The sequence below is a fragment of the Conger conger genome, chromosome 18, assembly GCF_963514075.1.
Source record: "Conger conger chromosome 18, fConCon1.1, whole genome shotgun sequence".
Taxonomy (NCBI): Eukaryota; Metazoa; Chordata; class Actinopteri; order Anguilliformes; family Congridae; genus Conger; species Conger conger.
The window spans coordinates 23498171-23525955 of record NC_083777.1 but is presented as its reverse complement, the minus strand read 5'-3'; the positions used below and the strand labels follow the sequence as shown (position 1 = coordinate 23525955).

The following is a 27785-nucleotide window of genomic DNA, read 5'->3' as shown; positions in this document are numbered from 1 at the left end:
TAGTGGTACCAGCCATTTCAGAATTATACAGTCAGTGGTCAAGTGTACTATTGAGGCCAGTCTTGTGCTTTGGCTGCTCCTGGCCCAACATGGAGGCCATGTTGTGAAGTTTGATAGAATATCACCATTCAATGAAATTTGTAAGGACGTGGAACACTTAAGAGGACATAGGTTGTGCAAGTTGTATGAGGTTGAATGCTTGACAAAGGTAGTGAGAAACAATTTGAATGTACTGTCTGTAAGCTGGTGTGACTGGAACTATGTTCCCAAGGGCCTTCAGTCAGCAAGTACCATAAATTCATCAAAAAGTCTCAGATGCTGGTACCGTGGCTAGAAAAAGTAAGGGAATCCTTTGGAATTACCTGCATTTATGTATTGCATTGTACTGCATTTATCCAGAATGTCATCTTATGTAGCATTAAGATTTGCCTTTGGAACTAAGGGTCCTAGACCATACTATGAAAAACAGCCCTCGACCAATGGGTCTCCAGATGTCTTTGACCATGTTATGTATTTTGCAGGCAGATTCAATTTATAATAATCCAATAATGGAAATGCTTTGGTATGAAAGCACACGAATAAGGACCAGGGAAAATGTGAAATTGCCTTGTTTATTTTTGTTTCAAACCATCCAAAATCTCAAACACCCTGATACGCACGCATACACAAAGGAAAAATACACGTTGACACTAATGTGGCCAGAGGCAGGGAAACAGAGGAGTCTGGAGTCCATGTGCGGGAATTGTTTTTCCTTTGTTTTTCCTTTGACCATTCTCAGCATGGTCAAAAAAAAAAAAACTGCCCGTTTGGAAGTGTCCTCCTCTTGGATGCAGGGCACTTTGATTTGCTGTAAGTGTTGGTTCCATTGGGTGGTATGCAGTTGGAAAGATTTTCTTTACACCAGTCAATCTTACAATATGAAGTATCCCCCTCCCCCACCCCAACTGACAGATTAGACTTACCGGTATGACTGCTGACAATTGACAAATATTTAAGCAGCTGGAATTAGCAAAATAGCAAAACTATTGGAAGGTTCTCCATGTACAGTTGGAATACACCATACAGTCTCTTCTTCCAATGTGACAAATACAGCTTTTACACATATGCACATATTTACAATTTGCTTAACCTCTCTACAAGGACAAGAATGACATAAAATGACATGTTCACAAAGATTTACACAAAGATGGCATAACCGCACATAATACAGACAAATAAAAGACAAAAATATCTGTGCATAAGTACACAAGAAATGCAATAACCACTGTCAGCACTCCCAGTCTCGTGTTGAGATCAGAGGCCTTGACAGCGGACAGCCCTGGAACTACCATCGGTAGCATGAAAAAAATAAAAGAAAAAAGTCTTTACATAACAGATAGTTAAGGACAGAGTTTAAAACAGAACAAAGGTTGTTCTATGACCGGTATTCTTGTTGGTCAAAAGGAAAAATTTTCCCCCTAATTTCCCAAATTGGTTCCTCTGTGGTACGATGTCATATAGCAGCACAACCTGTAGGAACTTATGAATTGGTGCAGGGTAAAAGGTCAAAGTTACAGAGGCTCCACAACTCCTGTCGAGAGGAGAGAAGAACCTGCTGTTTGCTCTGTCAATCACAGCATACTCACAGGAGGCAAGGGGCAGACTCAGCCAACCACAGTGCCCGGCAAGTTTCCTTCTCCCAGGAGTTGCTAGTCGCGAGCATCATTTTGCTTACGGTGCCATTTTAAACAGAAATTAATTGGCTGCAGTCCCCTTGCTCAATGTGGATTCAATGGCTAAATTAACACAAACATTTCAAGTGCATGCTTTTTCCAAGATCCTGTTAAGAGCAGTGAGTACAATTGTAGTGGAATACAATAATAACACTTTTACATCAAGGTAGGTGAAATGCTTATTTTTATTTTTGAAATGGTAATACTCACAGAATTTCAAACTAAAAATAAGCTTATAAAAATCAAGTCTTTTATTCCTCACCTATGGTCTCATTAAAGCAAAATGACCCAGATGAAAGCATCATCATCTTTCCAGGACATCTTCCTTCAAGCCACTCACACATCTCTCACGAGCTCAACATTAACCTCAGTCTTGACCTTGATTCCCATCCTACCCTTCAACCGCGCTCATTTCAGTCCGATTCATCGGCCGAGCGTCTTCAGTCTTCGAAGTCTTCGGTTGATTCTCTGGCACAGCTTTGGACGCTTAAACGTCTATCCCCAGCTTCTGTAATGCCGCGACGTCCAACCCTCTGAGGTCTATCCCCTCCAACCCTCTGAGGTCTATCCCCTCCATGCTCACCCCCAGTATCCGTCCCAGCTTCTTCCGAGCTAGCCGTCGCGTGCGCTTTGCTTTCCTTCGTTTCAGCTTCTCCATCCGCTGTTTCTTTACCACTTCTGATGCGAACCTCGCCGTTGGATCAGCGATCGTCGCAGCAGCCTCACCGCCCTCACTCTTTTCGGAGTCCTCCCCCTCTTTCTCTTGCCCGGCCTTCAACGGGTCGGTTCTGTGTGGGCCCGGTTCAGAACCAGGCACCAGCACTGGCTCGACAGCTTCAGGAATGACAAAAAGAAATGACACTGAGGAAGCTGCATCTGGTAGCACAAGGTGAAAAAACATAATTCAGTCTTTTACCTATGATCCACGGAGGGGGAAAGGGTATGAATTAAGCAGCACTGATTATTACGCCAATGTGCTACTTCATTACACATTTCCAATCGACAAAACTTGGCTAGTTTTAAATATTTTTGTTGTGAACTTTGTGCCTAATATGTCTGTAATTTCTGTCTTTGGATTTGAATAAATTGACAGAATTTTGTACGTCAGTAGTTAACTTCTAGGGGTAGTTTACCCAACGAATGAATTCTATTAATTTTCTTGCCGTCATAAATATATTTTGACCCAACAATGACAGCTCTCCACAGTGTTTTTGCAGATTTGATTAGTCCATCAAAAGGGCCCCATCAGGCCTCACTTCACAATTAATTTAAATCTAGACGGATTTATTGCTTCAGATATTGCTACACCAAGTTTTTTGGATGCAACAGTTTTCTTTAATCAGATAAAATGTTGCACGAAAGGCCAAATCCATGTATGCAAAAAATACATCTATCCAGCTATGTTATTTCTTGCTACTGCTAAAATAATAAAAATGAGTTGCATACAACAAATAAATCTTACTAACTCGCTACACTGTAGCTTATAAACCATAATAATCACACGTCCATGTCATAAAGTTTTGCAAGTTTCCAATGTCCCCACACGTGTACATGCACATTAAAGTGTGGCAAGACATTACCAGTTACAATAAACTTTTGTTGGCATTAGTACATCACACCTCATTCAGACTATAGACTCATCTCAAGACTGTTCACCTACATCAATCCCATCATTAGCTCTTTTTGAGTATTTCACAGCCACTGGCTCAGATAATTATTGAGACGGTCATGCAATGAACAGTTAAAATAACTGCTGATCCAAGAAAAATCATCACTGGGGTCTATATACCTTAAATCTAAGGTAATCTAAAATCTGGGTCAATTTAGAGATGACCTTTGATCTTTTCAGAAACAAAATCCACAGAAAAGTGGTCATTTAGCCCAAGAGAATGCTTTGAATGTTTTTAGGTTTTTATTATTTTTTTATTGTTCAATACACATTGCACTTTTAATTTTTTAGAAAACACAAAACGACATAAAACATTGCATGTGTGTACAAATGAATACAGGATTTGCAGTATAGTTGTGCATAACCTTCAAAGCTTATTGGTTTGGTACAGGCAGCAAGCTACATTCATAACAAAACCTGCCCTTACAATAGTAAAACATTTGTCTAGTAACAAGCAGGAAATGAACAGGAGCATTTAACAACACCTCAAGGCCTTCGCCTAAAGTGGATCAGCGTCTTATTTCTCTTCCCACTTCTCCAGGAAGTCCTGCAGGTCGATGTTGAACATGTTGATGCCTTTCCCAGACAGGTGGACCCCAGTACTGGTCTGGTACAGCATCAGAACCAGGCCGGATGTGGTCACCACTGGCCTGCCCAGCTTGATCAAGTCCCCCCCCACTCTCTTGTTGCTGCCAGGAGCACCCTGAGTTCCGACTTGCCCAGGCCCATTTTCAAAATAATGAATTAGCGGCAGTCTCATTGCTCAATGGGGATTCAATGGCTAAATTAAAACAAACATTTCAAGCAAGTGCTTTTTCCAATATCCTGTTAAGAACAATGAGTACAATTATATTGGAGTAAAATAATAACACATTCACAGCAAGGTAGGTGAAATGCTTATTTTTATTTTGAAATGGTAATACTCATAGAATTTCAAACTAAAAATAAGCTTACAAAAATCAAGTCTTTTATTCCTCACCTATGGTCTCATTAAAGCAAAATGCCCTAACCCAGATGAAAGCATCATCATCTTGCCAGGACATCTTCCTTCAAGCCACTCACACATTTCTCTCATGACCTCACCATGACCTCAGTCTTGACCTTGATTCCCATCCTACCCTTCAACTGCAATTATACTGCCCTCCATAACATTTGGCCCATCATTTATTTATTTGCCCCTGTACACCACAATTAGAGATTTGTAATAAAAAAATAAAAAAATCACGAGGTTAAAGTGCACATCATCAGATCTTAATAAAGGGTCTTTTTACACATTTTGGTTTCACCATATAGAAATTACAGCAGTGCTTATACATCGTCCCCCCATTTCAGAGCACCATAATGTTTGGGACACAGCAATGTTATGTGAATTAAATTTGTCATGTTTGGTATTTGGTTGCAAATCCTTTGCATGCCATGACTTCCTGATGTGTGACCTATCAACATCATCAGTCTGGATATCTTATTTTCAGGTTCTTAAACAAGCGATGTGAAAACTCTTAGCTGAAAATTATGCTGACACAGTATAGAACACATTTGTTGGCTAAATGGCTTTAAGTCATCAAGGGTCCAAGGTGTCAAATGGTGCTGCCAGAAACGATTATTTTCGTATCTACTGCTTATCTGGCACCATCATGGTAGTTTGAGGCCGATTTGATACCTTGGCCTGTTGATGACTTCAAGAGATCCACTGAAATGTAAAGAGTTTCAGTATCGCTTGCAGGAAAACCTGAAAAGAAGATATCCAGACTCTGATGATGCCGATAGGTCCCAGACATCTGAAAGTCATGGCATGGAAAGGATTTGCAACAAATACCATTTCTACATGGTGAAACCAAAATGTATAAAAAAAGGCCCTTTATTATGATCTGATGATGTGCACACTTTTAACATTTTTTTTTATTACAAATCTCCAATTCTGTATTACAGAGGCAAATAAATAAATGATAGGTCTTTGTCCGAAACATTATTGGAGGGCACTGTATCTATCAGATTGATCAACTCGGGTTCTCCAGTTCCTTCGGCAATCCAGTTAGCAACGCGTCATAGTCTATCCCCAGCTCCGCGAATGTTTTGGGGTCCATCCCCTGCCTCTGAAACTCTTCGAAGTCCATCCCCATGAGGTTCATCCCCAGTACATTTTCCAGCTTCCTCCTCTCTTTTATGCGCCTCCGCTTTGCTCTCCTCATCGCCGTCCTTCTGCACCGTAGCGCCGCTCTCGCCGCGTCATCGATCGGCAGTGCTGGGACAGCGACCGTCGCCGCTGGGTCAGCGGCCTCGCCGCCCGCACTCCTTCCGGAGTCCTCCCCCTCTTTCTCTTGCCCGGCCTCCGACGGGTCACTCCTGTGTGCTCCCGGTTCAGAACTAGGCACCAGCACTGGCTCGACAGCTTCAGGAATGACAAAATGACAAATGACACTGAGGAAGCTGTATCTGGTAGCACAAAGTGGAAAAAAACATAATTCAGTATTTTACCTATGATCCACGGAGGGGAAAAGGGTATAAATTAAGCAGCACTTGTTATTCCACCATGCGCTACTTGATTAAACATTTCCAGTCTACAAAACTAGGCTAGTTTTAAATAGTTTGTTGTGAACTTTGTGCTTAATATTTCTGTAATTTCTGCCTTAATTTTTCAATAAATCTGACATCTTCTGAGGGTAGCCCAACAAAAGATTTTAATAAATTTTCTTGACCTGATAAATATATTTTGATCCAACAATGACAGCTGTACACAAAGTGTTTTTGCAGATTTGCTTAGTCCATCAAAAGGGCTCCACCAGGCCTCACTTCACAATGAATTTAAATCTATAGACAGATTTATGGCTTTAGATGTTGCTACACCAAGCTTTTTGAAACAACAATTTTCTTGATTCAGAGACAATACTCAGTGTTGCACAGCAAGTCCAAATCCATAACATGCATGCAAAATTGATTTGTTTTACAAATACCAGCTATGTTATTTATTACTACTGCTAAAAAAAAAGAAAAGAAAAGAAAAAAAGAGTACCAAATACCAAATAATATAGCTAAACTAGCTACATAGTAGGTTACATACCATCATAATCACACGTCCATATCACAGTTTTACAAATGTCCAATGCCCCCGCAAGTGCACATGCACATTAAAACATGGCAAGACATTACCAGTTACAACTCACTTTTTTGGCATTAGTACATCACACCTCATTCAGACTATAGACTCATCTCAAGACTGTTCACCTACATCAATCCCATCATCAGCTCTTTTTGAGTATTTCACAGCCACTGGCTCAGACAATTATGGACACGGTCATGCCTTCAACAGTTAAAATAACAGATACTCATTGGTCTTGTGAGCTCCAGACGGCACTGGCACTGCTGTAAAAACTCAATACGGCAAAAGTTCCGTGTTACACGTGCGACGCATCACCACTCGGATCTGTGAAGACGGGGAGGAAACCCTTTCCTTTCCATAGCTTCCAGCTTCCACTGCCGATTCAAGAAAAACTTGTCAAATCATCACTGGAGTCAAAGCCTTTCAAAACAAAAAGCTGGGTCAATTTAGAGATTGCCTTTGATCAAAATCCACAGAAAACTGGTCATTCAGACCAAGAGAATGCTTTGAATGTTTTCAGGGGTTTTTTTTATTGTTCAGAAAAATACAAATAATTTCAAATTAACAAAACACATTTCATTTTTTTCCTCTTAAGAAAACACAAAAAAAATACATAAAACATTGCATGTGTGTACAAATGAATACAGGATTGGCAGTACAGTTGTTCATTACCTTCACAGCTTAATGGTTTGGTACAGGCATTGAGCTACCTTCATAACAAAAACTGCCCTTACAATAGTAAAACTGTCATCTAGTAATGAGCAGGAAATTAACAGGAGCATTTAACAACAGCTCAAGGCCTTCGCCTAACGTGGATCAGCGTCTCATTTCTCTTCCCACTTCTCCAGGAAGTCCTGCAGGTCGATGTTGAACATGTCGATGCCTTTCCCCGACAGGTGGACCCCGTCAGGCCGGTACAGTCCGGCATCAGAGCCAGGGCGGATGTTGCGGTGGCTCACCACCGCCCCGCCCAGCTCGATCACGTCCGCCCCCACCCTCTTGTTTACCAGGGCGCGGTTGCTCTCCATCGCGTCGGCGTCTTCCGCGGTGCGCCAGGACCGCCGAGGGAGGATGTCTGACCACACCAGCAGGCAGTCGGGGAAGATGCCGCGCAGGGACGCCATGTCCTTCCGCACGGCTTCGAGGAGCACCCCGAGGTCCGACTTGCCCAGGTCGTTGCCCCCCAGGTGCAGGATGATGACGTCCGGATTGGGCCAGGTGCCCTTGAGCTTGAGGAGCTGGGGCAGAAGCTGGTCCCAGGTCATGCCCTGCATGCCCTTCCACCACACACGCACCCGGCTGGGGTCCATGCCCAGTTGCATTCCATACTCTGGCGACTTGGCCCTCTTCTCCGCCCAAAACACCAGAGAGTGGCCACAAACCCACACATTCTTTACCTCTGTGCAGGTCTTACCTGCAAAGATGCAACAACAGCAGATGTTAAACCTTGTGCGCAGCCGGCTTTTTGGGACGGTCGATGTTCCTCGACCACGGATGTGTGACGACGACGCCTCCCATGCTTTTCCTCCCTAAGCGAAGCTAGCCTCGCGCCAAGCAGCAGCGTAGACACGCGCGGTTAAGGGCACAATAATCCACCGGATTAATGCAAACACACAAAGCAGCATTTGATATCGGAAGCGTTCAGCACAGTTCCAATAAGCATGAACGGGCAACACTTCTATTAAGGCATCGACGGACAACGGATTGCAGCGAAGGAGGAAACGGACACCTCCGTCACTCAGTAGAATCTCGTGCCAAGAGCTGGTACGGCACTTCAGCCCAACTGTAACTGTAATGCTGAACAATCGGGACGCCAGCTCAAAGACAGGCGCTGTGATGAAATCAACATCCATCCATCTATTATCTTAACTGCCATTATCCATCTGCTTATCCTGAAAAGGGTCGCAGGGGGTCTGGAGCCTATCCCAGCATACATTGGACGAAAGGCAGGAATACACCCCGGACAGGTCGCCAGTCCATCGTAGGGCACACACACCATTCACTCACACGCTCATACCCACGGGCAATTTAGACTCTCCAATCAACCTAACCTGCATGTCTTTGAATTGTGGGAGGAAACCGGAGTACCTGGAGGAAACCCACGTCAACACGGGGAGAACATGCAAACTCCACACAGAGAGGCCCCAGCCGACCGGGATTCAAACCCAGGACCTCCTTGCTCTGAGGCGGCAGTGCTACCCACTGCACCATCCATGCCCGCCACATGATTTTTGCCATGTTTCTAGGCATGAGCTCCCAAAGCAAATCACAGAAATTGCGGAGGATTTGGGACCTCTGAGTCCACGATTTTAGTTTTTCGGCGCCCTCTTATCGAGTGATCCCCGTGGTCCTGAAAGGTAATTGATGGCTACAACCTCCTGGCATGTGACTTGGTAAATGGCAGGCATTTATATAGCGCCTTTATCCAAAGCGCTGTACAATTGATGCTTCTCCATTCACCCATTCATACACACACTCACACACCAATGGCGATTGGCTGCCATGCAAGGCCCCGACCAGCTCGTCAGGAGCATTTGGGGGTTAGGTGTCTTGCTCAGGGACACTTCGACACAGCCCGGGCGGGGGATCGAACCAGCAACCCTCCGATTGCCAGACGACTGCTCTTACTGCCTGAGCCATGTCGCCCCCTTCACATTCATAAGTTTGTGTGGCGTGACTGAGATGCATGATGGGTAACTGCAAAGGACACAACACTAACGGACCACAACTGACACTCATCTTAAAAAACGGTTGCAATCCAAAGCTGTGGAATTATTTGTAGTTACCAACAACCAAAGGTAGGCCAAAAGCCACAAAACTCTGGTCTTCACCTATGGGGCAAGAAGAACAATGGCGCTCCCGCCAAACTTTTCTCCTCTGCAACCCCTGTCTGACTCACCATCCCTTACCGAAAGGGTCCCTTTTCTCGCTCTGGTCTGTTCCCTGCTCTAGCCCACCAGAAGTGGAATGAGCTCCTCACTACGTTTAGGTCTGCTGTGTCACTGTCTATCTTTTGCGAGTGCAAACCTACCTATTCAAACCTAGCTCAACAATCCTACTCTTCCCTATCCTAAACCATGTACTTACCGTGGGTTTGAATACTCCTGGACAATACTTATGGCACGCTACATTTAAAACTACAACCTCAAATCTATCAAGCTATTTTTAGTACTATATCCTCAAATTCCTTCGTGCATATAACATTATGCTGCACGTTATAGGTTTGTGTAATGACATTTACAACCAGTTGTAACTGCAGTAATAACTCGGTATCTCTCTTTGCCTAGCTTCCAACATATCAATCCCTTTGAATGGAAACTGCACCCTTTCTAGCTGACGTACAACAGGGTGCCCTGTTGAAGCGCATTCACAGTAGAAGCGATCACAGTGTGAATCCACTGCTGTCCTCGTGCATTTAAAATGTTCTGCTCAAAATTGCGTTGTGCAGTGCCATGTCAAGAAATGCCCATCACAACAAGTTTATTTTAGCTGGAACGGTAACCTTTCTTAAGTGACCGAATGGAGTACCACTCGCTGCCAGTGACGAAAGGTTGAGAACATTCTTCTGCCGCAGTGTGAAAGTCGCATAAAGGGATTGATTAAAAAATGAATGCAAAACATTGGCTACGCCCGATTTCACTCCACGGAAAAAAAGAGTCCGGCAAAATAGTCGACCACTTTGGTGGGGAAAAACCTTGAGGATGACCATTTTTCTTCACCTTCAGATTCCAGATGCAATTCTTCTGCGTTTCAGGACTAAAACATATTGCACTGTAATAGCATTGGTTAAATAGTAATTGCTAATAGCAATTCATAAATAATAAAATGCTATTAATAAATACATATTTAACTGAACAATTAGTGCTACCAATTGGCCAGACTGTCACACCTGACACCCAGGTAACGGAAAGGTGAAACACCAGCCGTTGTTGGCCCTTAAGGACCATGATTTGATGATCCTGGGTGAACATGGACACAATTTCCTAAAATCCATGTTGATACTCATGGCAACTATGTGACCAACCAGCTAAGACTAACCAACCAGGCTGGTTCATGATGTGAAAAAGGTACCTGGTGGGATTTTCTGGCTCTCTACACGAGACTTCATAGCTTCCTTCTGTTGTTCCTTCTTCCGTCTCATTCTCTCATTGAACTGTTCCAGCTGCATGCAACAGAAAAGCAAGACATGCTAATTACAACCGTGGACATTGAACATTCCAATTCAGTAGCACTCTAGGAGGTGGCTCTGTATGTTCAATGTAAAATTCGGCTGCCGTGTAAATGTCAATCTATCCATAATTGTTCTCTTTTTTTAAACAAGCAAATGTTCAGATAAACATATAATCATGTTATATGAAGGGCTTGCAAAAATTCTAATTGTGCCATTTTAGCAATAAATTGTACAAAGTGAAAAATTAACAGTCTGTGTAAAATCACTTCATGAGAGAGGGCGGAGCACCCTTACCCTTTTCTTTTGCTTGGCTTTGATGTCATCCTCCGATATAGTCATCAGCTGCTTCTTCTCCGTAGACTCAGAGGGGGCAGAACATGGAGGCAGAGTGGAAACTGAGCTTTGCTTGCATGTCATGGTCACTTCTTTCAAATTTGAGACCGTCTTGACCTTCTGCCCGGGTAAATGGACCTTTTGGATAACCCTGAGACAACGAGACCTTGTAGTCACCAGCTCCTCGTAGTCATTCTCCCATTCCATCGCAACAGGCTCTGGATCGGGGAAGGTAGGAGCCCCCATCGGCATTACAGGAACCCCCGGTAAGGGGTGCAGTGGGTAGTAGGATGTAGCCCCTGTGAATGTTGGAGGTGGCTGCCCAACAAAAGGGGGTAATTGCACAGAGGTGCTGACGAATGTGGAGGGCGGCAGGGAGGGCAGCCCCACTGGTGAAGCCAAGGGTACATTGGGAAGAGAATGGGTGGGTAAGAATGTGGCCATTGCATGGGGGCTCACTGGAACGTTTACAAAAGTTGAGGGTGGCCCGACGTAGGACCCTGGGTGTTGTGGATTAACGTAGGATCCCGACTGCGGAGGATTAACATAGGATCCCGAGTGCTGCAGAGTGGCATACGACCCAGAGTGTTGCGAGTCAATGTAGGAGCCTGGGTGTTGCGAGTAAGCTGAGGATGACTGCACCTCAGGCTGCAGGGGAACGTTATTCCAGGCCGTTAGTGTGGCGTTGTGCTGGCTGTATGTGTGCTCGTGCTCGGGAGCGTTTTGGTACTGGGAATAAGGCTCACTGGGTGCATGAGAATATTTGGAAGAGGAGGAGGTGGAGGTGGAGGAGGGGGTTGAGCGGGAGGGCGAATGAGATCGTTGCATGCTTCGGACCATCTTTACGATGGCGGAAATTTTCTCCTTGTCGTGCACGCTGCTGTGCTCCAAGGCACCATGGTGGCTCATATAGACCTCCCGGTGAGAGGTCTGTGCCGGGGAAATTGAGCGGGTGCGGTCCGAGGCAGGAGAGTCCGTCTGACTACGGTGCCGACCAGACCTGCTGGCCGCCCGTCCGGACTCACCCCCTGCTTGCCCAGGCGGCCTGGCCTTCTGCTTCTTTCCATAGAGCCGCTCCTGGGTTCTGTCCGTCAGCTTGCTGACCTCCGAGATGTCCAGGTCGAGGCCAATGGTTTGGAGCAGGCTCTGGATGTTGTCGTAGTGTGACATCTTGTCCTCCCTTGGCTTAGGCTCCTCCTCGGTCTGGCTTGGCTCCCGCAGCCTCTTGTCCACCTCCTCCTTCGCCTCCACCTTCGCACTCCCATGCTCCCCCTCAACGGTCCCCTCCCCATAAAGAAAGCGTTCCTCATCCTCCACGTCGCCTTCCCTCCAGCTGTCCTCCTTCGCTTCCGGTCCGTGCTTCATTCCCACGATGCGCGAAAACCCACCGCCATCGAGAAACGCCCTCTCGTGGGGCAGCAGGAAATCGTCCGGCTCCTCCGTAGTCGTCCTGTGCGAATCCTCGTGCGAATCTTCATCCTTGTAGAGGACCTCACCCCGGGGTGGCATGTGGGACTTCACTGCCTCAAGGGTCAAAGCCTCCTCCTTGGCCTCTTTAACAAGGGAAGTGAGGAGTGAGGCGTCCACACCTTTGTTGAGGGTGCGAAGGAATCGCTCAAACTGGGTGGAAGCGGCGCTTGTGGTGGATGCTTGCTGTCTGGGAGGAGAACGACCGGCAGGGGGCCCTTCGTAAGCGGACTGGTGAGCAGCTGACTGACTGTGAGGAGAGTAACGGACAGAATCAGGCTGGGGTACTGATTTGGTCCTGAGGAATCCCTCAAACTGAGTGGAAGCAGCACTTTTGGCAGGGGCCTGCTGGTTGGGAGGAGAATAACAGACAGGGGGGTGGTGGGAAGGGAGTTTGTGAGCAGCTGACTGACTGCGAGGAGGCTGATGGACAGGTTCAGACTGGGATACCGATTTGGTCCGGAGGAATCCCTCAAACTGAGTGGAAGCGGTGCTCTTGGCAGGGGCCTCCTGGTTGGGAGGAGAATAACAGACAGGGAGCTGGTGGAAAGGGAGTTTGTGAGCGGCTGACTGACTACGAGGAGGGTGACAAACGGGTTCACGCTGGGGTATTGATTGGCTAAGAGGAGGGCGGTCAGGGGGCGAGTTAAAGGAAGACTCAGAGGTATCGAGGAAAGGAGGATGGTCTACAGGGGGTGAGCCAAAGCCGGACTGAGATTCAAAGTTTGACTTGAGAGGGAGGTTTTTGGGGATTTCACTCTGTGGGGGAAAAAAATTCAAATTAAAAATTAAAAAATAAAAGAATCAGTAAATGTGTTATTTTTTTAATTCACATTCAAAGCAAATACATTAACAGAAAAAGAAGTGCAGTATCAACAACAGACCTGGTCGCAGAAGTCCACGAAAGGTTCGGTCCGTTTTTTCAGAATGGACTTCATGGGCTTGGCGGCGGGTTTGTCAGCACTTGTGGGCTCCTGAGGAGGCGGAAAGTAGCCAGACTCGGAGTCCTCCTTTTTAGCCTGGCCCTTCAGGGCCAGACCCTTCTGCGCCATGGCCATGATGGCTCTTTTGCGGGCGATGTGCTCCTCCAGCTCCTCCAGCTCCCGCTTCTTCCGGGACAGCTCCTCATCCAGGATATTTTCAGACCTGGGTAGTTCCTGAGCGACGGGTTTGGGATACAGCCTCGGCACGGGCTCCCCGCCTCTGTCCGGCACAAGAGGACCGTTCTTATCGTCGCTTTTTCGGCCGCTGCCGTCCCGGCTCCCCGTTTTGGCCGACTCCCTGCCGCCGCCGCCGCTGCCGCGCCTCCTGCTGTACGAGTCCTCCCGCTCCCTGCTGCGGCTCCGCCTCCTGCCGCCCCGCCCGCTCCTCTCCCGGCTGCGACTCCGACTGCGTCTATATCGGCGCTCGTGCCTGTAACCGCGCTCTGAGCTGCGACTGCGGCTACGCCTCCTCCCGTGCTCCCTGTGGGGGCTTCCGTACTTTCCCGCCCGCGTGACCCGCCCGCGGTCTGCGGTGTCCCCGCGCGTTCGGCCCTCTCCCACCTCTTTACTCTGCCTGGGCGTGTCCGTGCCGGAAGAGCTCTTCTCTTGACCCTCGATGCCATTGCCCTCCTCTTCCATCTTCACTGGCTGGAGATCATTTTTGGATGTTGGTGGAATAAAGTCTCCCGCCCCTTGCTTACCTGAACTGGCAGGTTCGCTCAGGGGCTCTCTATGAGACAACAGGGATTTTGGGAGAGTGAAACAGTTGTCGACCCCACCATTTGTTATTAACTGAATTTATATGGCACTTTCATCCAAAGCACTTTACAATTGATGCCCCTCATTCACTTATTGACACACCAACGGCGGCTGGCTGCCATGCAAGGTACCAATCGGCTTGTTGGGAGCAATTGGGGGTTAGGTGTCTTGCTCAGGGACACTTCGACACACAGGGTGGGGGATTGAACCAGCAACCCTCCGACTGCCAGACGACCAGTCTTACCTCTTGAGGTAACATCGCCCCAATTGTTAATTATACACTCAGTGATCACTTTAATGGGTAGACCTTTACACCAGCTTGTTAGTGCTAATATTTAAATCAACCAATCATGTGGCAGCAACTAAATGCATAAAAGCATGCAGACCGTAAAACCTTAAAAGTCTACTGTAAATTGTAAAAACTCACATAGGATCTTCGTCTGTGGCACTTTCTGCGCTGAAGGCCTCAATTTTGACCTTCAAGTTTTTTATTTCATCATTCACCGAGTCTCTCAGTAGTTTGATGGTCATTTTCTTCTGTTTGCAGGTGTTGCAGGGGAAGAGTCAGAAAAGATGAAAGGTAAAATGCTCAAAGTTTTCACTGTGAAAAGAACCAATGGAAGTCAGCCAGCTGGCCTCACAGCAGCATATAGATAGCCTTTTTCCATTACAATCTGTAGCGAATTAGTGCCGGTATCGCTATAACTTTGAACGGTTTTCCACAAAATAAATATGGTGATAGAGCAGGGGTCGGCAACCCTGGTCCTGGAGAGCCGCAGGGTGTGCTGGCTTTCGTCTCCACCTTAAAATAAGCAAGCGACTCAGACCCAAGAAACCAAGTTTCCTGAAGTGTAATCAACGGCTTTCATTGATCAATTAATGCCAAGCAACAACGAAAGCCAGCACACCCTGCGGCTCTCCAGGACCAGGGTTGCCGACCCCTGTGATAGAGCATTACATTGACGTAATAATGTTGATGCGCGTCAATCACACCAAAATCATTAGCTAGTTTGATAACAAGTAACGTTATTAAGCGGTGCCATTCATTTGTAGAAATCTAACTTATTTGACCTAATGAAAGGTTAAACTAACGATTACTAGCTAAACTGTACGGTGCATGAAAGTAGGCTATAGCTATGCATTTCTTCACTGACAAATGAACTCATGAAACAGCAGTGTCTCCGCTGTGTCATGTCCAATTACTCAGTGAGACATCAAGATCTTGGCTCTTTGAAGCTAGCTGAAGTCGTTAGGCTACCTGCCTCACGCAAATAATGGAATTCCGACGAAGAGGGGCTCGTTTAAATTGTGATATCCGCCCTTGTATCTCGAAAAGGATCTTCCATTGCACTAAATAAAATTAGATCGACTCTAAACCACCTCTTGCGAACAAATTAGCCTGGCGCATCATTTGTCTAATTAACTTGTTTTTCCCATTAGAGTTATAGCTTGGCTAATGTGCATGAAGTTGTAGCGATTTAAACTCTTTAATGGAAAAAGCCCAAGTGGTGCGAGAGGAAACCTTTTCTTTGCTTGGTGCTCCAAGGCGTTCCAGCGTGGGCGTGGAGCTGAAGGCAGTCCAAAGCAGCTTCTTCACCCTCACTGCCTGGTTCCCTTCCCCTGCTGTGGCCTGCAGTGGAGAATAGATAGTATTTATTTATTTACTTTTTACACTTGTAGTGTTTCTAACTGGATAACAACCAGATACCAGTGTATATTTACTTTTCGAAAAGGTAACAGGAAAACAATGACATTTCCCTTTTGTTTCATTTCTAATTGAGAGCATAGAGGGCAGATGGACTGTTCTATAATGGAATTTACAAATCAGATTTACATTTTACATTTAGTCATTTAGCATACGCTTTTAATCCAAAGCAACTACAAGTGCATACGTTCTTCAATAAGTTAAAAACTTGTTGGTTAGAATGCAAATGCAATACGACTTGCACATGTAATACAGTCTATACAATAGACAAATTTCAAATAGTTTTTTTAATGTAGATTTATTCAAATTATGAGTTTCATTGTAACAAGTCTTCAATAACTATATCAGCGCTACTGAACTCCACATCCTGCAGGGCGCAGCGTCTGCAGGTATTTGCTCCTACCGTGCGCTACACCACCTGATTTCAGCAATTACTTTACCTGCTTGGTTCAGATAAGCTAATTTGTGAAATCCGGTGGTGTAGCACACAGTTGAAGCAAATACCTGCAGACATCACGGCCTGCAGGACACGGAGTTAAGTAACGCTGAATTACATTAGATCACCATAACACAAAGGGAATTTATCACCATACATTCTTACAATGAGAGAGTCAGGAGACTCTCGAGGGAAGGGGTGGACTGGGTCCAGAGGCAATTTTCAGAAGGTTTTGGGGCTGGATACAAGAGATTAAATCAACCGGCAATCTCGCAACGTCTGCCTCGTCTTTCTAGGGCTTTGCGAGTATTTGTTCAAGTTAACCAATAGGGTTAGCTAGCTCACCGGAGTGACGGTGAATTCAACCTCGTCCATGAGGTTCAGCTTGTTCTCCTCCAGAACCTCCTTCAGGTGGAAGAAGAGCTGAGGGTCCTGCGAGCAGCGGATGAATCCAAACGACTCCCTGATGTCCATGACTATACCCTGGAGGGTGGGGGACAAAGACAGGTCAGCACTTACAGTACACCCACCAAGATAAATCTGTGTGTACAGAGCCATTTAGCTTGTATCCAGAGCAAATTACACAGCTTAATACATTAAATACAGACGGATATTTACTTAAACAATTCAGGTCGAGTACCTTTCTCAAGGCAAGTGCAGTACCACACCCGGTAATGAAACCGAAAAACCTCTGAGCCTGGCCAAACTTAAACGGAATAAATGACAATTATATAAAGTTTCCTTTACGGACCAATGGGACTCCCCCCTCCCTACCTTCTCGCGCTGCTCCTGGGAGTGGTTCATGCGGTCTGGTAGGAGCTCGATGTTGGTGGCTCTCTCGGCCTTGGTGCTGCGCTTGGTGCAGATGTTGAACTGGACCCGGTCACCCGGCATCATGGTGGCTTCTGAAGTGACGTCACCGGAGCCAAATGGCAGATTACAATCCTTGCCCGCTACCATGGCAACCAGGAGGCCTGGGAGAGCTTCAGCGTCCCCCTGTCCCTACGCAAACAGAGCAATACATACATACATACATACATTTATATTATATATGTATATACAGTAGTGGCGGCACGGATGGTGTGCCCTGCGATGGACTGGCGACCTGTCCAGGGTGTATTCCTGCCTTTCGCCCAATGTATGCTGGGATAGGCTCCAGCCCCCCTGCGACCCTGATCAGGATAAGCGGGTTCAGATAATGGATGGATGGATGGATATATACAGTACTGTGCAAAAGTTTTAGGAAGGTGTGAAAAAATGCTGAAAAATAAAAATGTTTTCAAAAATAGAAATGTTAATAGTTTATTTTTATCAATTAACAAAATTCATGAACAGAAGAAGTGAATGAACAGAAGAAAAATCTAAATCAAATCAATATTTGGTATGACCACCCCTTGCCTTCAAAACAGCATCAATTCTTCTGGGTATACTTGCACACAGTTTTTGAAGGAACTCGGCAGGTAGGTTGTTCCAAACATCTTGAAGAACAAGCCCCAGTTCTTCTGTGGATTTAGGCAGCCTCAAATGCTCCCGTCTCTTCATGTAATCCCAGACAGACTCGTGATGTTGAAATCAGGACACTGTGGGGGCCATACCATCCCTTCCAGCACTCCTTGCTCTTCTTTACACTGATGATAGTTCGTAATGACACTGGCTGTATGTTTGGGGTCGTTGGCCTGCTGCAGAATAAATTTAAGGCCAATCAGATGCCTCCCTGATGGTATCGCAGGATGGATAAGCATCTGCCTGTACTTCTCAGTATTGAGGAGACCATTAATTATGACCAAATCCCCAACTGGAGAAATGCAGCCCCAAACTTGCAAGGAACCTCCACCATGCTTCACTGTTGCCTGCAGACACTCATTCTTGTACTGCTCTCCAGCCCTTGGGCAAACAAGCTGCCTTCTGCAACAGCCAAATATTTCACATTTTGACTCATCAGTCCAGAGAACCTGCTGCCATTTTTATACACCCCAGTTCCTGTGTTTTCGTGCATAGTTCAGTCACTTGGCCTTGTTTCCACGTCAGAGGTATGGCTTTTTAGGCGCAATTCTTCCATGAAGACCACTTCTGACTAGACTTCTCCACACAGTAAATGGGTGTACCTGGGTCCCACTGGTTCCTGCCAATTCTGAGAAGATGACACTGCTGGACATGAAAAAGCATGATGTGTCTTTCATCTGCTGCACTAAGTTAACTTGGCTGACCACTGCGTCTACGGTCCTCAACGTTGCCCGTTTCTTTGTGCTTCTTCAACAGAGCTTGGACAGCACATCTGGAAACCCCTGTCTGCCTTGAAATTTGAGAGACCTTGCTGATGCAGTATAATTACCTTGTGTCTTGTTGCTGCGCTCAGTCTTGCCATGGTGTATGACTTCTGACATTAAACTGTCTTCAGCAACCTCACCTTGGAAGCAGAGTTTGGCCATTCCTCACCCTACACAGCTGTTTCTGTTTCAGTTAATGATTGTGTTTCAACCTACATATTAAATTGATGATCATTAGCTCCTGTTAGTGCAAGTAAGTATACCGAGAAGAATTGATGCTGGTTTGAAGGGTGGTCACACCAAATATTGATTTAATTGTTTTTCTTCTGTTCACTCAGTTTGCATTTTGTTAATTGATAAAACTATTAACATTTCTATTTTTGAAAGCATTCTTATTTTACAGCATTTTTTCACACCTGCCTTTTGCACAGTACTGTACAGATACAAACACTAAAAAAAACAAATTGTGTATATGTGTGTGTGTGTGTGTGTGGGTGTGTGTGTGTGTGTGTATATACAAACACACACACACACACACCCACCCACACACACACACACACACACATATATATATTTAAAAAATACAATTAAAAAATAAATACATAATACATTTCAGGTCAGTTTGAAAAATGGTCTTAAGAAGTTTGAAACCAGGGCTTAACAAGACTTTCATGGCAAGTGATGTTTCCAAAGGATATTGCCACACAGCCTTTCCCTATTGTGAAATTAATAAAGATGAATTACACAGGCTTCCGGTTTGTATGTTTGCATACATCAGGTAATGGGCTGTATTCCGTTTTAGCAAAAATGTCAGATGACATAAATGACTGGGCAGCTTAAAGAATTAAGAGCAGAAACTGCTGTGAAGAAAGGTCAAGAAATTAATTCAGCCTTCCTTTCACCCCTGCTGTGCGACTATGTGGTCCGGTGTTTACCCAAGACGGGCTTCTTACCTTGGATGATTTTCAAGCTGTGGCCACTTTAATATCCCGACAGAAAGGCAAGACGCCCGGCAGACACCATACAGTACTCCGGCTTCTTTCACGCCCGAACGGTGAAGTACCTGCATCCTGTCGGAGGCCTTGGCGAGGGTGGTCACGATCGTCCCCTCGTACTGCGTCACGTCAACGTCCTCAAACACCACGGTTCTCTGGGGCAGGGCCTCGGCGGTCACCGCTTTCCACTGGACAGGGCACAGAGAGGGTCGCAAGTGGTACTCAATACTGGCCGAAAACAATTATATTAAAAAACGCACTACCTTATTTACTTTACATTACATTATTGCCATTTGGCAGACGCTCTTATCCAGAGCGACGTACAGTTGATTAGACTAAGCAGGAAACAATTCTCCCCTGGAGCAATGCAGGGTGAAGGGCCTTGCTCAAGGGCCCAACGGCTGTGCGGATCTTATTGTGGCTACACCGGGATTAGAGCCACCGACCTTACGTGTCCCAGTCATGTACCCTAACCACTACGCTGCAGGCCACCCCTGTATATTACTGAATTTTTACAAGTTTGCGGCATTTGTGCACTCATTGCTATCGTTTTTGCCAATAATTATTATTATTAAAGAATTTGATCAGATGGTAAGCCAAGAAGAGAGCTTGATATCTGGGAATTAACTACATCACTGCAGTACAACCTAGAACATTACATGCAATTACACACGTACGACAATAAATACGTTGCATACGACATTACATACAGCATAGGACACTACATACTTTTACTGACACAGGGGGCCACAGAGATCCATGTCTCAGCTCACCTTGCCCTTCTCCATGGTGAATCTCGTGGAGTTCTTCTCCATGGCCTCGGCGATCCTCGCTCTGGTCTTTTTCCCAAACGTTACCGTCCCCTCCGGCAGCCTTTTCACTCTGATCGCCTTCGGCTGCTCCTTACCGCTCACCTACAAGCACAGCGAGAGTCAAGGGTTACCACCCAATTCATTTTACATGGCTTACGGAGGAGGACAATAAATCTAATCATTATTCTTTTTAAACAAACTTTCAATTCAGGGTGCATGTAAAACTCCTTTTATAGAAAGCCAGAGTGATTACTCTTCTCTGTTATTATTCTGGATTAATTTGCTAAACAGCTGTATACTCCAAAGTTGGTTTACTCCTGAAATCTGTATTCAAGCTGTGAAATATATTTATCATATTTTCAAAAGAAATTCCATATATTGACAATATATACCAGGACAAATGAAATTATGGCTGATGGGAAGTGTAAAATGTATTTGGGTTAAACCTAGCTTTGTCCTGCAGATTCCTCACCAGTTTTTTTTCTACCAATAAGTTACGAGCTGGGGGACAAAGTGCACGTCATTTTAACCTGAGGGAAGGATTTAGGTTCTCCAAATAGTAAGCAGCAATGTAGAAAATCAGCACTCACAGGACAGACCGTGAACTCCACCTCATCCATTACTCTCAGCTCAGTCTCACTCAGGTTCTCAGAAGAATCAAAGCAAAGGTTACTCCACTCCTCAGACATGATGGAGCCAGAGCCGTCCTTCGTGTTCATGACAACACCCTGCAGGAAGAGGTTTAGGTTATAAATCTCAGTAGGCATTGCATTTTGGGAAATGTAATATGACTACACACTTAGGCAAAAGGTGCCATAAACTTTTGTGTGTGTGTGATCTGTGCTTTGCAAATATCTCAGAAATGTGGTATGGATAGGTAAGGCCAGTAAATCCAGTGTAGTAAGCAAATAGTGTTCCCAGGTTTGGCAATCGACTGCCAATTAATTCACAAAGCTGCCTGTGATCTGATATGCTGCCATTCTGGTCGATTGAGACCCTCCTATCAATCCGAGGCCCTCACTCAGTGTGGTCGTCAAAGTCCCCATGATCGCATGAGACGCTTCGCAAAGAGAAGGGGGTTCCCCGGTGTCCTGGCTAAATTTCCAACCTGGATCTTTCAACCTGACACCTAATCATCCGGATTTAGCTGGCAAAAAAGGCTTGTCCTCTCCCTCTCCTCCTCCATATGTGGTGAGGATTCTGGCACAAAATGGCCGCCGTTACACCACCTCCATGGTGGTGGTTGAGGCGAATTTCCCCCCTTATGACTGTAAAGCGCTTTGAGTGTGAGAAAAGCAACATAAAAATGCAACTCTATCCAGCAATGGTCCGGATTAGATACCAGAGTGCAGGGCCATGCACTAAACAGTGCATCAAAAGGATGCAAAAGGTCTGCGAAAATGTTTTTTTAATTTTTTTATTAATGTTTTGGTGTGAGGTTCTTTAGTTTGTGCAGAGAAGTTGAGAGTCTTACCGTCTCTCGGCTCTCGTTAGTGTACTGAAAGGTATTGGGCACGAGCGCAATGTTGGTGGCCCTCCTCTCCTTGGTGACCAGGTCGGTGAGCAGGTTCAGCTGGACGTGGTCGGCCATCAGAAGAGTGGGCATGTAGTCGTGCGTTGTGAAGGGGAGGTCGGCTTTCTCGCCGTTGAACAGAGTTGCCTGGATGCAGCCCGCGTACTTGGGCAAGGTCAGCTTACGGGTCTTTGCATCAGCCTTAAAGGGGTGCAAAACTGCTCAGAAAAACACCCCTGAGGCCACCTTCTCATTGACTAAAAAGAAATGCAATCATGTAAAAATAGTAATAAAACTTGTGCACATCTGCAGACATCCTGAATTTATTTTTGTCTTAAGAATTGGCTTGGTCAGGGTATATGAAGAAGCATCGTCAGTTTGTTTCCAATCAACAAATTCTGAAGCTAGGCACTCTACAGTCTAATCTGTTCCACAAACTGGCTAAAAGTTTTTTTTTTTTTCTTCCAACAAACGTTGTGGCACACTGAAATTTTCAGTGGTAGCCACAAAACCTCTAAAATCACAGCAGAAATCACTTGCTCTGGCATTGAAGCAACTGATCCACAGTTCAGACACCATATTCAGTTTTGAAAAGGTCAACATCAGCAGGTCCCAAATCGTATAGGCTACAATCTCAGTATTTTATATTTTTGCAATATCTGAAAGCTGAATTTTCGTATATATTGTGAATATTATAATATTTTGCCAACACATTCAGTACATTCCATTTCTGTAAAAGAAGACGTGGTTTGGGCTTTTATGCTCACCTGACACTCGGGGGATTTGGTGACAACACCGGAGAGAATTTCGCCGTCCACCTCCTCAGTGCCACCAGGGGGCACCACAACGTCAGTCGCACACTCCTTTCCCTGAGAACACCAGGACAGAAGTAGGGGGAGGGGGGAAATTAGCTTACACACCCATGGCCACACACTCATACCAAGCACACACCCACACATGGAATTACTATTATGTGCCCGTCTTTACTAGAACTGTCATTTTTTGTACGCCTTACATTTTATACCCCCCCCCCCCCCCCCCCTCATAAGTTTATAATTTAGGGGAGGACTCTTCCCACTCTTCACAAATTGTCTTTCATCTTATACATGACGTAATGCTTTTATGTCCTTATGTTTTTTTTTTTTTTCCTGCAAGTAAACATAATCAAATCCAACTAACAGCCTGTGGTGACAACACACGTTCCAAAGGGTGGAGATCCACAATTGAAATCACTGAGGAGATGGCTAGGGCCACTACCTCTGTTGCACCACACGAGAGAAGGAGAAGGAGAAGGAGAAAGAGAAAGAGGCTTGCCGTGTCCTTGTCCTTGTAGACAGTGAACTGCACTCTGACTCCTGGGATCATTTCCGCTGTATCTCCCCAAAAGGCCTCAAAGCTGAAGTGGATTTTCTTCAGGTCATCCCGCTCAATGAAGCCGTACTCCAACTAGAGAGGACACGGCGTATGGTCAAGTAAGGGTCATTGCCTTAGTTGACAATGTGTTGTCGTGTCTAGGAATATACAGAATTCAAAGTCGAATCTTCAATTTGTAGAAAACAACTTCACGAGGGAAAAGACACCACGGCAGCAAGCTCTTCAGAAAAGTCAGACTTTATTCGCACAAGTGCACAAAGCCGGATCAACTCTGCAGAACTGAACCTCGATTGTCAGTTTTACACCCATTTTATACACTGTGTTCAACATAACTCCTCCTAAAACATTCCTAAAAACACCAGCTGTCGTTTCCTAGACACAACAATACATGTGATACATTGATTATAGGCCGCATACATATTGGTATACCTTTGGCACAAAGCATTAAGAGTGTGGAGGAACCAGCTTGCTCAACTCTAACAGTTTGACGGTTCAGTCTGATTTTGACTTGTGATTGATTATCATAAAAAGTATGAAGAGCATCTTGTTCTGTGAATTTTCCTACAGTGTGTGTTAACAGAGATAATTACGAGTAAAAATAACCTTTTATTATAACCTCTATTACAAATTAGACCTCGTATGCTGAATTAAGTGCCTAGGAAATATGCTCTATAATAAATATGGATTTAGACTAAGAATCTTCCTCTGTCTCTCTCTCTCAAGCAAGGCCTGTGAAATTAATGTCTCTGCTTTTCTTAGAAGGGGGTTGCTTGCACATTCCGATCTAATGGCACGGTCAGAATTTATCTGGAGACTAAACACTGATACTCCTAGGTCCAGCTGCATGTCTTCCTCGTTTTTGTTAAGAATCTGCCCTTGTGGAAAAACACAGAGTCTGTGTATAAAAATCGTACTGTAAGTGTGTTTCAAATCAGAGAGCCGTAAGCACTCTCACTTTCTGTATCTATTTGCAAATAAATCAGAAAGTCTTTCTCAAGAAAAATGTGGTCTTGCTGTGGACCTGTTTGATCAGACGATGCTCACTGAGATATGAAAATGGAATTTCCCTAACAGTCACAAGCAGGTGATATTTTGTTTGGTAGGTGGAGGACAAACAAAGCACAAACAATCAAGGGTCTTAATTAAATTAAAAAAATAATAACTGATCAGACACCACATACCCCAACAAATGAGATGATCCCTTGAAATCGTCCAGGGGGAGGCCTAAATCAAACGTGACATGTTACGGAACAGCTTAAAAATAGTTAACAGCTTCCCCATTAATAAGAAAAAATCCTTTGGTTCCTAGTTCATTATCTGGTAAAAAAATAAAATAAAATAGTATCATCTATATCTGTAATCTGTAATCACTTCCTTCAGCCTAACCACTGAATCCATTCACTTAGCTTACTTAGCATTCAGCTTTGGAGGAAGCTTTGGCTTCTTTTGGGGTTCTGGCTTCTTGGGGACGGGGGGGTCCAGCAGTTTGGCCTGGGGAGGCTCAGGGACGGGAGGCCCAGGCAGCCTGGGGGTCATTTGGTGGTCATGGGGATGTCCGGGGGGGGGCATCTGGTTAAAATAGACAAGGGGTTTTGAGAGCCATTTAGGATACCACCGGTGAATAACCTCCATTAGACCACTGTAGCAGTACAAAAGCAACGCACTCCAGTTCACACTCACACTCTCACACACTATTATATGCGGCAAGGGGGGATATAACATGCAATACAGTTTAGTACTACTATAAGCAGACCAGCACGCTCTCTGGATATAAATGCTCAGCAGTCACGTCAACCCATATACTTATCGCCATCTAGACTGATTCAGTCACATATATATTGTTCTACTTACCGCCAAGTCTGCACTGAGTAAATAAACCTTTCGGCTGGGCAAAGAAACTTTATCTCGGTACTGACAAATAGACAGACACACGCACGATTTCTTAAAAATTATCCCTTGGGTCATTCTGTGAAAAATCGACCAGGGGTGTGTCAATAAAGAACATCCAAAACAGTTGCCTCTTCGACTTTGTATTACAAAAAACGGGTTATATATTCTGTAGATGGTTGATGGTAAGTTAGAAAGTTTCCAATCAAAATTAAACCATGTTCTTCAAATGGTATAATGGGCCTAATGAATGAGTCCAGTGATTGTGTTGCTTTCTTCTGGAACAGAAATGGGCCCACAGGTATTTTGACATTATTCCCTCGTTCTTAAGCCAGCTCAGAAATAAAGACAAAGCACCTTGGTCTTGTGGGTCATATAAGCCTATGTACTGCCACTTTTACACAAACTTAATACCACACTTTTATTATAACTCACCAATATCATAATTTCACAGCACATTTTGTAAGGCAATAGAAAGGCAACCACATCGATGGTGTGGATGTTGCTTTTGGGACAATGGCAATGTTGGACTAAAAGGTCAATTAAAAGGTGTACTCTAACGTAGCAAACTTGCTTACAGGATCCCTATCTCAGGGTCCTCAAGTAAAATGTATGATTGACCTTGATTGATGAAAAATAGACATCATCACCGAGTCTTAAATAGGAATATCTACAGTGTCTAGACTGGTTGCCCGTTATGAAAACTGCGTCTTTATTTGTTAATGACCTGCAATTGCCACGAGACATAAAAAAAATCCAGGACAATACAAGACGGGGACTTACTGAGGTATCCACCCATCCTGGAAGTCCAATTATTCTTGCACTGAGGCCGTGATCTGGGGGCATATCTTGATCAGGGGGTCCATGAAATTCTCTCGGACCGTCAAAGAACATGGCACGCTGTGCATTTGACAAGTATGTTACGTTAGCAACAAGCATGTTACGTTAGCAACAAGTAAGCTATTCGTTTTCCGAATACGAACTAATTAACACAACTGAACCCGCCCACACTGTGAAAATACGTATGATCAATTATGCACGTTCGCTATAACTGTAGCCTACGTTACTTGGTTAACTGGCAAACTGTACTAGCAAACGTGCACCGAAAACGTTTAGCAAGTTATCACTCAAAATCGTTATGTGCTATTTGCAAGTAACTCTGCCTTACCTGGTCTGGACCCTGCATTGACGAGGAAGATAATTCTCTCTCGCCTACCGTCCCAAAGCCCCCTTCCATCGGCCTCACTGCAGAGCCAAAACATCTCTCGCCCATTGCAGGGGGACATCGTACCGGCCCGAAAGGGACGGCCCTTTCATCAAAAGGCGGCGCAAAACCTCTAAACTCCGGAGGTTCGGGCATTATATGTCGGTCAGGTAGTGGACCGAGGTCTCTGATCATTACTGGTCCAGGTCCCATGTCGGGAATAGGTACATAGTCGAGCTCCATCATAGGTCTTGGTCCATGAAATTGATTAGAATGTAGCCTAAAATCGTGGCCGACTGGCCCAAATCCCGGGTCGCCCATCGGTCCATAACCCGGTTCCATCATTGGCCGGAAGACCATTGAATCATCCATTACATTCACATCAGGATTAGGGTAGCCGGGATGCCCGTCCGGAAAGGAAGGCCCATGCCAACCAGGCGGCGGTGGTTGAGGAGGACACATCGGGAGCGGAGGACCCTGTTCCGGCGGATAAAAGCCATCATCGTTTCTACGTTTCCGACGACCACCACGGACCATGCTGGCCTGTGTCCACACAAAGAGTTTGGATATGTCTAATTTAGCTAAACCCAGAAAAGGCAAAACTCAGTAGAATATCTACATTACGTTTGACTCGAATCTATTCCCACGGCCAGCGCCATGGGCGCACGTAGCATGGTTAAAAATGCTAACAAGTTAGCGTGATAGTTTTCAAAACAGAGGATTAAAGTTGTTTTGTCACAACCCAACTTTGCATTCTAATTTCCAGAGGACCTGAAATGACGGGCGAAGGCGCGTACTTGCTTTTCCAACATGAGACGTTGTAAATTGATAAGCGATTTGATAAAATTCTTTAAACGCTATACCCAATCTTCCTGTCTAACTTCATGTTGATCTCACTGGGAAAATCTGCATATAGACCGGAAAGCACGCCCTCAGCCAACCATAGAGGCTTTAGCGTATCATAGAGTTCAGTGCAGCGCCAATTCAGTCGGACTGTCGGACTGGACTTTTAAAGGCAAAACAAAACGGGATCTTTACGTTGATATTTTAGCAACCCATGGGGGTTTCCAACTCATTTTATGCCCATTGACAAAATGTCTGCCAATACTTCTTCAAACAGAATCCTTAGAATTCAGTGGAAGTTGAATGAAATCTACATGCAACCAAAATAATTTAGACTGGTCTCATCTCCATCATGGACACCAGTATTGTGTAGCCTACATAGTGCCAATGGCAAGAAGATAAAATAATACAAAACTTGTTCCTTCTACTGACACCTGCATGACGAACAAATACAGTAGGCCTATCTTAAAATGGTTTCTGATCATTTTGGTAATATAAAATCTTGGAGCAAAATGAGTTTCACCTCACATGAAGGTCACATCACCTTGAAAGTCACAC

At 45.0% G+C, this 27785-nt stretch overlaps 1 protein-coding gene across 5 annotated transcripts; it reads right to left on the bottom strand.

The window, feature by feature from the left end:
* Positions 1-592: 592 nt before the first annotated feature.
* Positions 593-27275, bottom strand: si:dkeyp-121d4.3 (uncharacterized). 5 transcript variants are annotated; one of them, XM_061227938.1, is made up of 19 exons: positions 27182-27268; positions 26349-26861; positions 25964-26080; positions 24705-24862; positions 24475-24517; positions 23234-23365; positions 22687-22788; positions 21881-22120; positions 20997-21134; positions 20368-20508; positions 19663-19782; positions 17107-17334; positions 16678-16815; positions 15714-15821; positions 14619-14728; positions 13334-14162; positions 10944-13208; positions 10550-10640; positions 6999-7892 (listed from the first exon to the last, which is right to left on the bottom strand). In XM_061227938.1, exons 1-19 carry the CDS (start codon positions 27194-27196, stop codon positions 7303-7305), a joined length of 6078 nt encoding a protein of 2025 aa, XP_061083922.1. In that variant the 5' UTR covers positions 27197-27268; the 3' UTR covers positions 6999-7302. The 5 variants fall into 5 exon arrangements, with proteins under 5 accessions (XP_061083924.1, XP_061083923.1, XP_061083922.1 ...); XM_061227940.1 differs by lacking the exon at positions 6999-7892 and adding an exon at positions 593-2546 and having other exon boundaries at positions 26349-27275; XM_061227939.1 differs by lacking the exon at positions 6999-7892 and adding an exon at positions 3612-5770 and having other exon boundaries at positions 26349-27275.
* Positions 27276-27785: the final 510 nt, after the last annotated feature.